The 12122-nt window shown below is 41.7% G+C and overlaps 1 protein-coding gene across 1 annotated transcript in view; it reads left to right on the top strand.

The window, feature by feature from the left end:
- Positions 1 to 12122, top strand: part of ATG7 (autophagy related 7) — a 101811-nt gene that overhangs the window by 7989 nt on the left and 81700 nt on the right. The window contains exons 7-12 of the mRNA XM_035106218.3: positions 1763 to 1851; positions 2576 to 2697; positions 4086 to 4176; positions 6463 to 6607; positions 7579 to 7737; positions 11323 to 11517. Coding sequence (XP_034962109.2) covers positions 1763 to 1851; positions 2576 to 2697; positions 4086 to 4176; positions 6463 to 6607; positions 7579 to 7737; positions 11323 to 11517 — 801 coding nt within the window. The remainder of the gene's footprint in view (positions 1 to 1762; positions 1852 to 2575; positions 2698 to 4085; positions 4177 to 6462; positions 6608 to 7578; positions 7738 to 11322; positions 11518 to 12122) is intronic.

Raw genomic sequence — 12122 nt, forward strand, 5'->3', positions numbered from 1 at the left:
AAAACCCTTATATTGAACACAAGATTCTCTATTGCAATTCTCATCTACACCTTTGACTCCATTTACTGGCTTCACAGGACATGAAAATAATTCCTAGATCCCTAAGCTTTTTCTTGATGAGGGTGGGAGAGGAGAGCAGAAATGACATAGGTTAGTTGGATATCTGAAAGAGGATTTTACATAGGGTAGTTGGGTGTCAAACTTTTCTAAGTGCTGAAGGTCACTTACTTTACCTTGCTGTGCTCAGATACTTTATGGTTTTTCTTCAACCTAGCTTTCCAGTGCTGGATTTACATATAAGCTAAACAAGCTATAGCAGGGGCCAGCAAACTTTTTCAGCAGGGGCCGGTCCACGGTCCACTGTCTCTCAGACCTTGTGGGGGGCCGGACTATATTTGGGAGGGGGTGGATGAACGAATTCCTATGCTCCACAAATAACCCAGATATGCATTTTAATAAAAGGACACATTCTACTCATGTAAAAACACGCTGATTCCCGGACCATCTGCAGGCCAGATTTAGAAGGCGATTGGGCTGGATCTGGCCCCTGGCCCCTGGTTTGCCTACCCATGAGCTATAGCTTAGGGCCCCACTCTCTTGGGGCCCCAAAATTTTTTAAAGGAAAAATAAACTGGATGTACTTTTCCAAAATATAAGTTCAACAATTACTTTGATAAAATACATATTTTGCTATGTGCAAATGGCTTTAGATAACTATTAGGTCCATAAATTACCATATAGCATATATTCAACACAAAAAACAGTGACAATTTGTTGTTGACAAAGGACAGCTGGACCTATAAAGGGCCCCATTACCTTCAGTAGTTTGGGCCTCATCAAACCTAAATCCGGCCCTGTCTGATGCCATAAGTGAACCAGCTTCTGGAGTAAAATGGCTCGAAACAATTGAATGTTGCGAGATGAGAAGAGGCCGGATTTTGCTCATTTCTCTTGCACACTAGGAAGTAGACCTCACTCCCAAAAGGGAAGGCATGTTTAATAACACAGGCTCCTCTAGTTGGCCCATAGTCATTAGCCAACTCCAGGCATAGGCAAACTTGGCCATCCAGATGTTTTGGGACTACAACTCCCATGATAACAGGACCAGTGGTCAGGGATGATGGTAATTGTAGTCCCAAAACATCTGGAGGGCCTATGCCTGGCCAACTCCGTTAATTTAGCCTTTTGACTGGGGCAGCTACTTGTGTACCTGCTGGTGAGTAGGGGTTTCACCACACATCAGGTTTCTTCCCTCTCCTGCCAGCAGATCTGCTTGTTTTATCCAAGATGCTACATGTAGAGCTTGTGTGTTCCTTGATGGTACTTGAGAGCCAGTGTGGTGTAGTGGTTAAGAGCGGCAGACTCGTAATCTGGTGGACCGGGTTCGTGTCTCCCTTCCTCCACATGCAGCTGCTGGGTGATCTTGGGCTAGTCACACTTCTCTGAAGTCTCTCAGCCCCACCCACCTCACAGGGTGTCTGTTGTGGGGGAGGAGGGGAAAGGAGAATGTTCGGGTAGTGATAAAGCGGGATATCAAATCCAAACTCTTCTTCTTCTTCTTCTTGTCTTGCAAACTGATGAATGTTAAAATGTAAATGTAAAACCAATGTGCTGCAAGGTTACAATTGTATATGTTCAGCTCTGTGTCTCTTGCATTTGTACTGTGATCAAATTAAATTAGCATACAGTACATATCAATAGAATTCAGTAAGTGCTAATCATCTTGTATTAACTGTTAATGGTATCTTTTTTATCTTTGCAGGTGACAATTGGTGTTTACGATCCCTGTAATTTTGCCCAGTATCCTGGTTGGCCACTGAGAAACATATTGGTCCTGGCAGCACACAGATGGTATTTATTATGATTCCTTCAATGTGGCTTTCCCCGTGGCTACAAACCTAAACCCATTTACCTTGAAGCAAGTCCCATAGCCCCCTTCATTTCCAGACGGTCATCCAGCCCTCTGGATTGGATAAAGTGGGGGCTGCAGGGGGGCAGGGAATCACCAAAAATTGCATTCCACTTCCAGTATGCTGATGGAATCCTTTCATCAGAAGATGAATTGCACTGCATAGCACCCTTGGCTATGGTTAGGATTGGTAGCATTCTCTGGAAAGATTATCTATAACGTGGTAATGATTTATGAGCTTTGGGATTTTCTCCAGTATTGTCAGGGCAAAGGGCTCCTCCTTCAAATTTCAATTTTGTGTGATAACCCAGAACTGAACTTTGGCTGAGCCATTTGTACAATGCATTCCAAGAATTCTCCAATGAACGTTGCAGTTCTTAAGAGCCCTCCCGTAGGTTCCGTCTGTTGAAACAGAGGCGATTCTTCTGCTATGTGGTTTAGCAGAGCACATTGCTCTCGCAGATTGCTTCTGGTGCACTTGTTCATCTTGCTGTTCGTCATTACAGTGAATAGGTTTGTGTCTCGAAAATGTATTTGGCCTGTTGGGCTGTATCCAAATCAAATCCCGTTGGGAAATTTTCCTTGGCATCGCATTCAGATAATTACCTATTGTTAATCCTGGCTTTCTGGCTTTGCTGCTGTTACAGAGTTCTTTATTTCTGACAGGGGCAGCCACCTTCATTCTGTTCAAGTGCTCTGCTTCCGAGACAGGACCATGCAGGGAGCAAGAGACATTTCACACAGCACCCTTTTTGAAATAAAGCTTCCGCAAGTGACACAGAATTCAGGTAATCCATTTTGGACGGGTGGGGCTCTGTGTCTAGTGTAATGTAGTAAATATTCCTCCTTGGCAGATTCTTCTCTCTCTCTCTCTCCATCATGCTGTGATGATGAAAACTGTGTGGTACTCATCCCTGACTTTGTATGTTAAAAGCTGCTATCAGTAAAGGCCTCTGCAGTGAAAAGTCCTTGGAAGGTTCCTACCCTCTCTAAATCATATGCCAGTTTTGAAAGTGTTTCCTGTACTTGCAAACCATTTATGCCTCTGTTGTTTCCATTATGGTGTACTCATCAACGTAGCTTTTCACAAAAAGCTGTTCAAGAGGAAGGTGAAGGTAGCCTTGTTTCTATGGCATTAATTGCCAGGGATCATGCTAGAGGCAACCACCTACTAGGATTCTTAATTTGTTTTGGGCCGTTCGTTTGACTTCATAGTTACCTTCTTTCTTGTGCTTTATTGTCTGAAAAAGGCACACCTGCCATTTATACACAACCTTCTGAACCCATCACTTCATTAAGAGTCCTTTTTATTTGCTTCAGGAGCATCAGCAAGTCCTGTTCTCCAATTATATATTAGCTGCCAGGCCAGTTCCAAGGATAATTCAGGGTCTTAGTTCTTTAAGCCAGGCCAACCCTACTGTTGGGCAGTGAAGGCAGCTGAGTCAGGCAGCAGATACTGGGAGTAGGCAACAGTGATGCAGTGCTGAAGAACAAAGATGTGTGGGTTCCATGGCCTGCCCTGCATCCTCTAAGCTCAGGTATGGTGGAGCATGCTGACACATCAGTGCTGAAGTAAGATTCAGGACCGCAGTGCCTCAATGACCGCCTCTCCCCATATGAACCAACCTGGACCCTACGATCATCATCTGAGGCCCTTCTTTGTGTATCCCCTTTTCTACAGTGGCTCCCAACTGAGCTTTTAAAATAAGGCACTGCTAAAAAAAAATGAAATAGCTGCCACTAGTAACAATGCCAGTCAATTGCTGCATTATGAAAGCTTAATCTGCACTCATGTGTTGGATTCAGAATGTAAAGCTTGCTAAAATTTATTTTATAGATTGCTACTCTATAAAGTCCTCAGCTGCACAATAAAATATTCTGTCATCCAAAGACTCACTTTTATGGCAAGTTCTAGTGAAATCTGGATTCTTGTCATTTGGATTGTCTGGCAATACTTTTCAATATATTCTAGAACAGCCGATATCTTTTTTTCTTTTTTGCAAGGTTGCCACTAGACTGACATGGGACACCTTTGGAATTACAGTAGTGACGTCATGTAACTGTAGTTCTCCACTACTCAAACTTTTAACAATTTGCCACTTAAGATGAGTGGAATTTTGCTGTCTCGAGCAACATTTGTATTCTTCAACACAATTATTTTTCTATGTTGAGGCAGGTTGTCCAAAAGCTGTTGGATGGGAGAAAAACCAAAAAGGAGGCATGGGCCCAAGAATGGTCAATCTCAGCGAGTGCATGGACCCGAAAAGGTACGTGACATTACAAGGCTTCACACTCTGAAAGGCAGCTTTGCAAGATAAGAAATACAAGTTGGGAATACCACTTAAGTAGCTGAGGAAGCCAGCTCTTAGCATTATGGACTCATTCACTATTTACTCACTGTCTACAGAATTGTTTTTATTTTTTCCTAAAGAATCTCTTCGCCGTTAGGTCACTCTGTGTACTTACTTATCAATACCCATTTCTTTGACAGTTTGAGGACTCTTGGTTCTTGATTACCTTGTGGATTGCAGTCTTCCTAACTACAGAAGCCTCTAGATGTGAAAAAGGAGTTCAGTAGAACCTTTACTCACGTCCACGATCTGTTCCGGAGCCCCGTCCTTATGGCGAAATGGGTCAATAGTAGAAGCGCCGTTGTGCGCAGGCGCATTCAGTGGCAGCCCGCTTCTGTGCATGTGCAGATGGCGGCAGCCCCTTCTGCGCATATGCAAACGGCAGAAGCCGCTTCTTTACGTGCGTGAATCGCTGCAAACCCGGTGTTTACTTCCGGGTTTGCCGCGGTCACGACTTGGAATGGGCCTAAGTAGAGTGGGACGTAAGTAGACGTTCTCCTGTGTATTAGCAAGGGAGCTATGTGCAACAGCTGTGCTGGTGGCTTTCAAACTTCAATGAATCCATTCCACAATTGGTTTTTGAGGCCTACCTGTTACAAAGGATTCTGGGTACATTCAGCTCACACTGGGCACTGGCAAGGCATTTTTTGCTTAATCGGTGTCTTCCATGAGCTGGGAGGGCACCTTAGAGCACACTCAGCACAATCCTTCGGCCACATCCTGCCCGCGAACACATGGTGGACATGCTCTGTTTCAGCGAGGCTTGAGTTGAGTTCACATAACAGCATCTATTACATTCTGCTGATTAAGTTTTATGAGTCTTGTGTAGGAAATGCAATCTGGCTTTAGGAACAGAAAATCTCTCATCATTTGTTACCTCCCTCCCTTGTATTTGGGGCTCTGAAGCATCAATTGCAGCTTCCCTTGAGAGTCAGATTGGAAATATAACCCAGAGCCAGAAGACCACAGTTAACTACTTGTTTATTACATTAACTTAAAGGAACATAATTTGCATAACGTAACAGATGCCAAGCTGCAGGTCATGAAAAGGTTGGCCGTTTTACAGCATTTAAATTTTGAAATAGTTTCCTGCTAGTAGAGAGAAACTCCCATCAGCCTCTGGAAACTGTGCACAGAGAGAATTATAGAAATGCCAAAAGATGAAAGGCTTTCCCCTCATAGTTCATTGTTTCTGATCTTTCAGCATTTTACCAATTTTACCAATGCATTTTCAAGTTTTTCTTCCTCCCTTCTTAGATGGTGAGATTTAAAGCCTTCTTTTTAAATTAAAGTTGTGGGTTCTTGGGAGACTTGAGGTTTTGTAGACTAGAAAAGTATCATAAGGGCTTCTATGTTACAACAAGCAGGAAATCTGCAGCTGAAAAATGGCCTGTTCTGTTTCCCTGCTACATTTTCACCCTAATTGTGAGGAGAGCTTAAACATAGCCATTTGGGGCTTCTCTTCCAATTATTCTGATACTTTCATAAATTTTGATGCCAAATTCTGCTTTCATATTTAGATGAAAAGCTAAATTAAGTTTTAAATAAATACATGAAATCTGAAAAAAATGGCCTGCAGAAGTTTGCTGGAGTATGTAGCAAAATATTTTTGCAGACAGCTGAAGAATTCAAGTTAGCTGGGTAGTAGTTTTATTTCAAGTTTGATTTTATAAAATTGTTTATAAATATTTTAGATTAGCATTCTTTTCTCTAGATTGCATCAGATAGTGTTACAACAGGGTCATATTCGGATATTGTATGGATACATTTTATGTTTCCCCTTTAATATTGGCATAATTTACAATCCTTCCAGTATTGACTCTGTCAGTGGTATGTTTGTGAGGAAAGGATTCCAGCCACTGGCTCAAATAATATTAATTAACTTTATAATAATTAAAAATTCTAATTTGACCTTAATTTTTAATTAATTCCTGCAGAAGAGCTTAAACAATTTTACAATAACTATTTTTAAATATGAAGAATAGAAGAGCAACTACTGGTATATATAAGGGTCTGGTGACTTCTGTTTCAGTGTATCTGAAGAAGTGTGCGTGCACACGAAAGCTCATACCAATGACAAACCTAGTTGGTCTCTAAGGTGCTACTGAGAGGAGATGAAGGGCGTCAGTGGTGTACTGATATTTCAACCGAAGGGGGCGAGCATAACCAGTCTTTAACTTCCTGTTCTATTTTAATTCATAGGTTAGCTGAATCATCGGTGGATCTTAACCTTAAATTGATGTGTTGGCGGTTAGTGCCTACTCTTGACCTGGAAAAAGTTGTGTCTGTGAAGTGTCTTCTCCTAGGAGCTGGTACGCTGGGTTGTAGTGTAGCCAGAACTTTGATGGCAAGTACTGAAGCTACTCTACATATTCAAACGGTGTCCCATTATTTTGTATAAGTATCTATGAAGCAAAATAGGTGTCCGATAAGAGTCCTCCTTTCTTCTTCCTGTTCATGGGATTCTCTCTTTGACAGCCCCTACCCTGGAGGCTCAAAAGTGTGCTCACGCAAGAGTTGTTAACATGCAGGAAGCTGACTGGGCCGTCGTATCCTTCGCAATGAGATGTACAAAATTTGCCAAACTATACCTTAACAAACAAACACTATCTGATTAAGGTGCATATGACCCTTCTGCAGGGGTTTGGAAGGGAAATGGTTTCTTTCAGTTGGCTGCATTATTTGTTTTTTAGCTGCAATTTTAGTGGCGTAGTGCAGCTTGTGAAATATCAACCTGAGTCCTGAGTATTAACTCCTGGGATTAACAGAAATAACACATAAACTGTGATTAGTGCATATATTCCATTCTGCTCTTCTGTTTTACATTTGCTATTAGTTGAAATAGCATAATTGTTCTCAAAGTGTGAGATGGATTTCTCTGAGGAGTCATTGAATATGGAATGAGCACACTACAGTACTGACCACACTTAGTGTGTGTCCAGAAGATGGCAACACAAGAACGGGCCTTTTCTGTGGTGGCTCCCTGTTGGTGGAGTGCTCTCCCCAGGGAGGCTTGCCTGGGGCCTTCATTACATATCTTTAGGCATGAGGCAAAAACGTTTATAACTAGGCCTTTGGGCAATTAACATTCTATAGCCTTTTAAATGTGTTTGTGGGAGAAGGGTTATTTGTTTTGTTTTTGTATATTATGTATTTTGTGTTCTCATTTTGTAATTTTTTTTTGTTGTGAATCACCCTGTGTCTTTGGATAAAAGGCGATATACAAATTTACAAATAAAATGTTTTTTTTAAAATAGATTAGTGCTAATTTTTGCCTTACTCAAAGAACTATTTCATTGCTTGTGGTTTTCCACTCAGGGATGGGGAGTCAGGAAGATCACATTTGTGGACAACGCAAAGATTTCTTATTCCAACCCTGTGCGGCAACCACTCTATGAATTTGAAGACTGCCTCGGGGGAGGGAAGTCCAAAGCACTTGCAGCAGCAGACAGACTCCAAAAAATATTCCCAGGAGTGGTGAGTAAAATGCATTGAGATGTGATTTAATGATCAAAACACTCTATTAGTTTCAATAACGGCCTAGGATTTCTTCTCGAGCCCATTCTTCAAAAGTGAACTAAGCCACAAGGAAATGATTCTGATGTTACAGTGACTGACTAGCTTTGACAGCTAGTCATTTACACGGAAAAAGAACTGAAATTAAACCTGCTTGAAGCAATCAAAAGAAAAACGAGGCACAAAGGAAGAGTTTAGGAAAAGTAAACTGAGCACTATTTAGCTGTGCTTAGTTCTTCGTCAAAATAAAGTGACAGAGGAAAAGTGTCACTTAGCACAGAGTGTTGTTCACACAGACATAAAAATAATCTCTACCACCATACCCTTTATAGCAAATATAGGGTATATCTGCCTTATTAGAGACTCTTACTTGGAATGCATTTAATTGCAGACTGATAATTCTAATTATGTTTGCTTGAGAGTAGACATACCAGCTTACTATTTCAGACAGCAATTGCAGGAAAATAATATTACATGTTGGCGGAATCCAGTTGATCTTTCTAGTATGACTGCTGCAACAAAGGCATCTGCTAATTGCTTCTTCAAGCGCATGCACACATACCCCAAAAGATATGTTGGGGACTCAGGAACTGTCTAGAACAGATTTTGGGGGACAGGGCTGCAGCTGAGATGGGAATTGGCAAGAATAGCATGCCTCCCCGTTAACTGTTGCCTCTTCTTGGACCGAAAGCCTTTTAATCCAAGCATCAACTTTCCTCAGAGAAAACCTGGAACTGGAGTTGTTAAACCAGGATGCCATGCAGTATGAAGTAGAAAATTCAGCACCTTCCTCAGTTTTATTTATTTGTATATTTACATTTCTAACTCGCCCTTTATCAGAAGATTATACCCTGTTTCTCATATTTTAAGGCATCCCCATAAAATAAGCCATAGCAGGATTTTTAAGCATTCAAGGAATATAAGCCATACCCCGAAAATAAGACATAGTGATAGGAGCAGCAGCAATGCCAGCCGCGGCAGGAGGAGGAGGAAAAAAATAAGACATCCCTTGAAAATAAGCCATAGTGTGTTTTTTTGAGGAAAAAATAAATATAAGACGTGTCTTATAATATGAGAAACACGGTACCAGGATGAGGTCCAACCACATAAACAGTAGGCAGCCATGGAAAGATGGAAGAAAAGTAGCCCTACAGGTGTTGTCTGAAAGACTGCACCGTGTATTTTGGGTTTTATTCAACACTGCTTGCACGAAGTTCTGCTGTGTAACAGGACTTGCCCTTCCTCTGCTCTCCCTGTCTGCTGCCAAAATCTGCTCTAGAGGATCCCCAACCCTTTGGAGTAGATTTTCGGGGTGCACACGGGGCTGGAGAGGAGAGGGAAGCTCCATTATGCAAGTGGAAGCCGGTTGCACAAGCTGAACTGTTGGACACAAGGCTTTATTTATATAAACATTTCTGCCCCATCAGTTCACTCCTCTGGGTGGCAAGAACAATAAAATGAATAATAAAACCAGTCATAATTAGGCTCTGTCTGCACTAGACATATGGAAGCTGTTTCGATTTAACAGTTTCATTATTGGTTTTCATTGCAGTTGGAGCTTTTTAATTAGTCTCACAACCGTCTCACTTATACAAAATATTTCTCCATTCGTAATTATTGGCAGCTTTTACTCAACGGAACTGAATTTCCCAGCCTTGTGAATCCTCCAACTCACTCCCTGTGCCTGGGTTTTGTTGTGTAATCAACAGCCTTATTTGTGCTCTGCTTTTGGGATCTGGCTGCTCCATTTTGGAGGGACCATCATACTGTAACTTCCCTAAATCTCCTAATCATGGTTGGAGTATTAGGAGTATGCTGTGGGCTTAGGTGTTCCCTTTGCATGCAGGAAATTCTGGTAATGGCCTTTGACTGGCCTTAACCGTCCAGGGGTCCTTTACCTTTTTTTTTTTAACCTTACTCAAACTTCTTAACCACACTAAACGCCCCCCACTTCTGTGGGCAACAATCCTTAGTAGATCTACTTTGCCCATCTTTCAGAAGCACTGTGTTGGATAAAACCACCTGTGGTTTTTTTAAAGGTACTTTTCCATGCTACTGAAAGGTTCTCTGCGATTTGAAATACAGTACAGTCATACCTTGACATCCGAATGCTTCGACTTCCGAAGGTTTCGACTTCCAAAGTCGACAACCCCCGGAAGTTCTTTTGTAGCGCGCACCTGGTGCGCACGTTCTGCGCATGCGCAGAAGCGCGAAATCACACTTTGCGCATGCGCCGTAGCGGCGCTTCGACATCCGAAAACCTCGACTTACGAAGACTGCCGCGGTACGGATCGTCTTCGTAAGTCGAGGTACCACTGTAATATGTTTTTCTTATGCCATCTACTGGTCAATAAGCTCAACTACACAACAAATCTGAGCTTTGCATTAACAATATCTTATATGCAGTCTTAGGTCACCCTGCGTTTTAAAATGTGTTATTTTAAAATGAAACCCATTTGCCTGCTTGTACACACGAATAACAAGGTTATTTTTGAAATACTATCTTCTTTTAACTAGCAAATCAGAGTGTGCTCTGTGTACTAAAATACTGTTTTGACATGTGCCGTAATTCACTGAACCTGAGTATGGATGCTGCTGGTGTACCTCCCAACCCATTGCCCATCAGCTTTCCTGGCCAAGCTGACAGAGGTGCTCTTGGAGGTGGTTTTGGAGAATATCTTCACCGTGGCGCTACCTCCAGTGTGCTGTGACAACAGGGCTGTTCTCTGCCTCCAGAGACATACGGAATCCAGCAGTTCTTGAATGCTGTGGGGGATTTTCTTGTTGATAGTGTTGATGCTTCTGCTGAGGCCCTACTCTGGTTTTTGCTGGCTGCTTTGCTCCCTGCGGAGGGCATGTGTTTGTGTCCTGGATAGAGTTAGGTATGTGGTGGGTAGTGGGAGACAAGCAGAACACAGTGAAAAATGGGCAGGCCATTCAAAATAGCGGAGGTATGTAGCTAGTAATGTCACGGGCACCATCCTGTTAATGTCCTTGATAGTGATGCTGTAGTATAGCATACAAAAGAGCCAGGCTTGCTGGTGTGAGAATGACTATTTTCTTCTGGAAGGAAAATGAGGATTTCCTGACAATGAGGAGTGCATACAGGGGGTAACATCATCTGGGTAGATTAGTGACAGCAGAGAATTCCATCAGGAAAACTATAGTCTCCAGGAAGGCTCTTAATGTTTACACAAATGTATGGCTTGCTTTTTTGTTTTGTTTTGTGAAGGCACAATCAACTCTTCGTTAATTATTCTTAAAACAGCTGTCCAATAATAGGGGACCTTTATGAAATGGCCCTCACTCTCTTTAAAGCAGCCACAACTGCAACCCGGGTGCGATTCTAAATGCAGATGAAATATTCTATGTTATGATGATTAAAATGGTTCTATCCTCCTCTGTATTGCAATTTTGCTGGCGCCTGCTGGCTTAATTACATGAAATAACCAAACATACTAACGTGAGTTTACCTAATTATGGTTAAAAGTTGTATTCTGTGTGAAGATATCTATGTTACTCTTTTCTTTCCACTTCATTTTTTAGAATGCTGAAGGTTTTAATATGAGTATCCCAATGCCAGGTCACCCAGTAAATTTTTCTGACGTCACCTTGGAGCAGGCCCGCAAGGATGTGACACAGCTGGAGGAGCTCATTGATGCCCATGATGTCATCTTTTTGTTAATGGACACCAGGGAAAGCCGGTGGCTTCCTGCTGTTATTGCAGCCAGCAAGAGAAAGGTATCCTACTTCATTAGTATCCCAGAGGCCATGATGTAAGTGGCGCATTGTATGTGGTGGCCATTCAAAAGCATTTGCAGTTGCTGTTTTAACACGAATCAAACCCTTCAACTGTAAACATTTCCCAGTGACTTAATGCTCTTATCTTCTGCTTGGAATCTCCCTCAGACTGAAACAGCTTGGTTGTCAGTGTTAAAAAATAGTGTGACATGCTCAGTTCCATTTGTGCATTAGAAGTTTTCAGACTATTATAATCACATTTCTGGCTGGCTTTTATGGCAAGACCCTCTATATATATCCCAATATTTTGAAGAGGAGTGGTATCCAGGAACATATCTCTGCATACTTGCCTGGCAAAGGATAATATGGATTGTATTTTATTAAAATATATAGCTTAGAGTTTTGATCTGGTCTTCTGCTGCTTCCAGTTTTTTCCTCTTTTAATTTTGTTTTCATAACTTTAATTTGGCTTGTAAAAATTGAATAAATATTAATAATTTCTTAAGGTATTTATGTACTGTATATTCGGCATATAAGACGACTGGGCGTATAAGACGACCCCCAACTTTTCCAGTTTAAAATATAGAGTTTGGGATATACTCGCC

The sequence above is a fragment of the Zootoca vivipara genome, chromosome 2 (genome assembly GCF_965207765.1).
Source record: "Zootoca vivipara chromosome 2, rZooViv2.hap1.1, whole genome shotgun sequence".
Taxonomy (NCBI): Eukaryota; Metazoa; Chordata; class Lepidosauria; order Squamata; family Lacertidae; genus Zootoca; species Zootoca vivipara.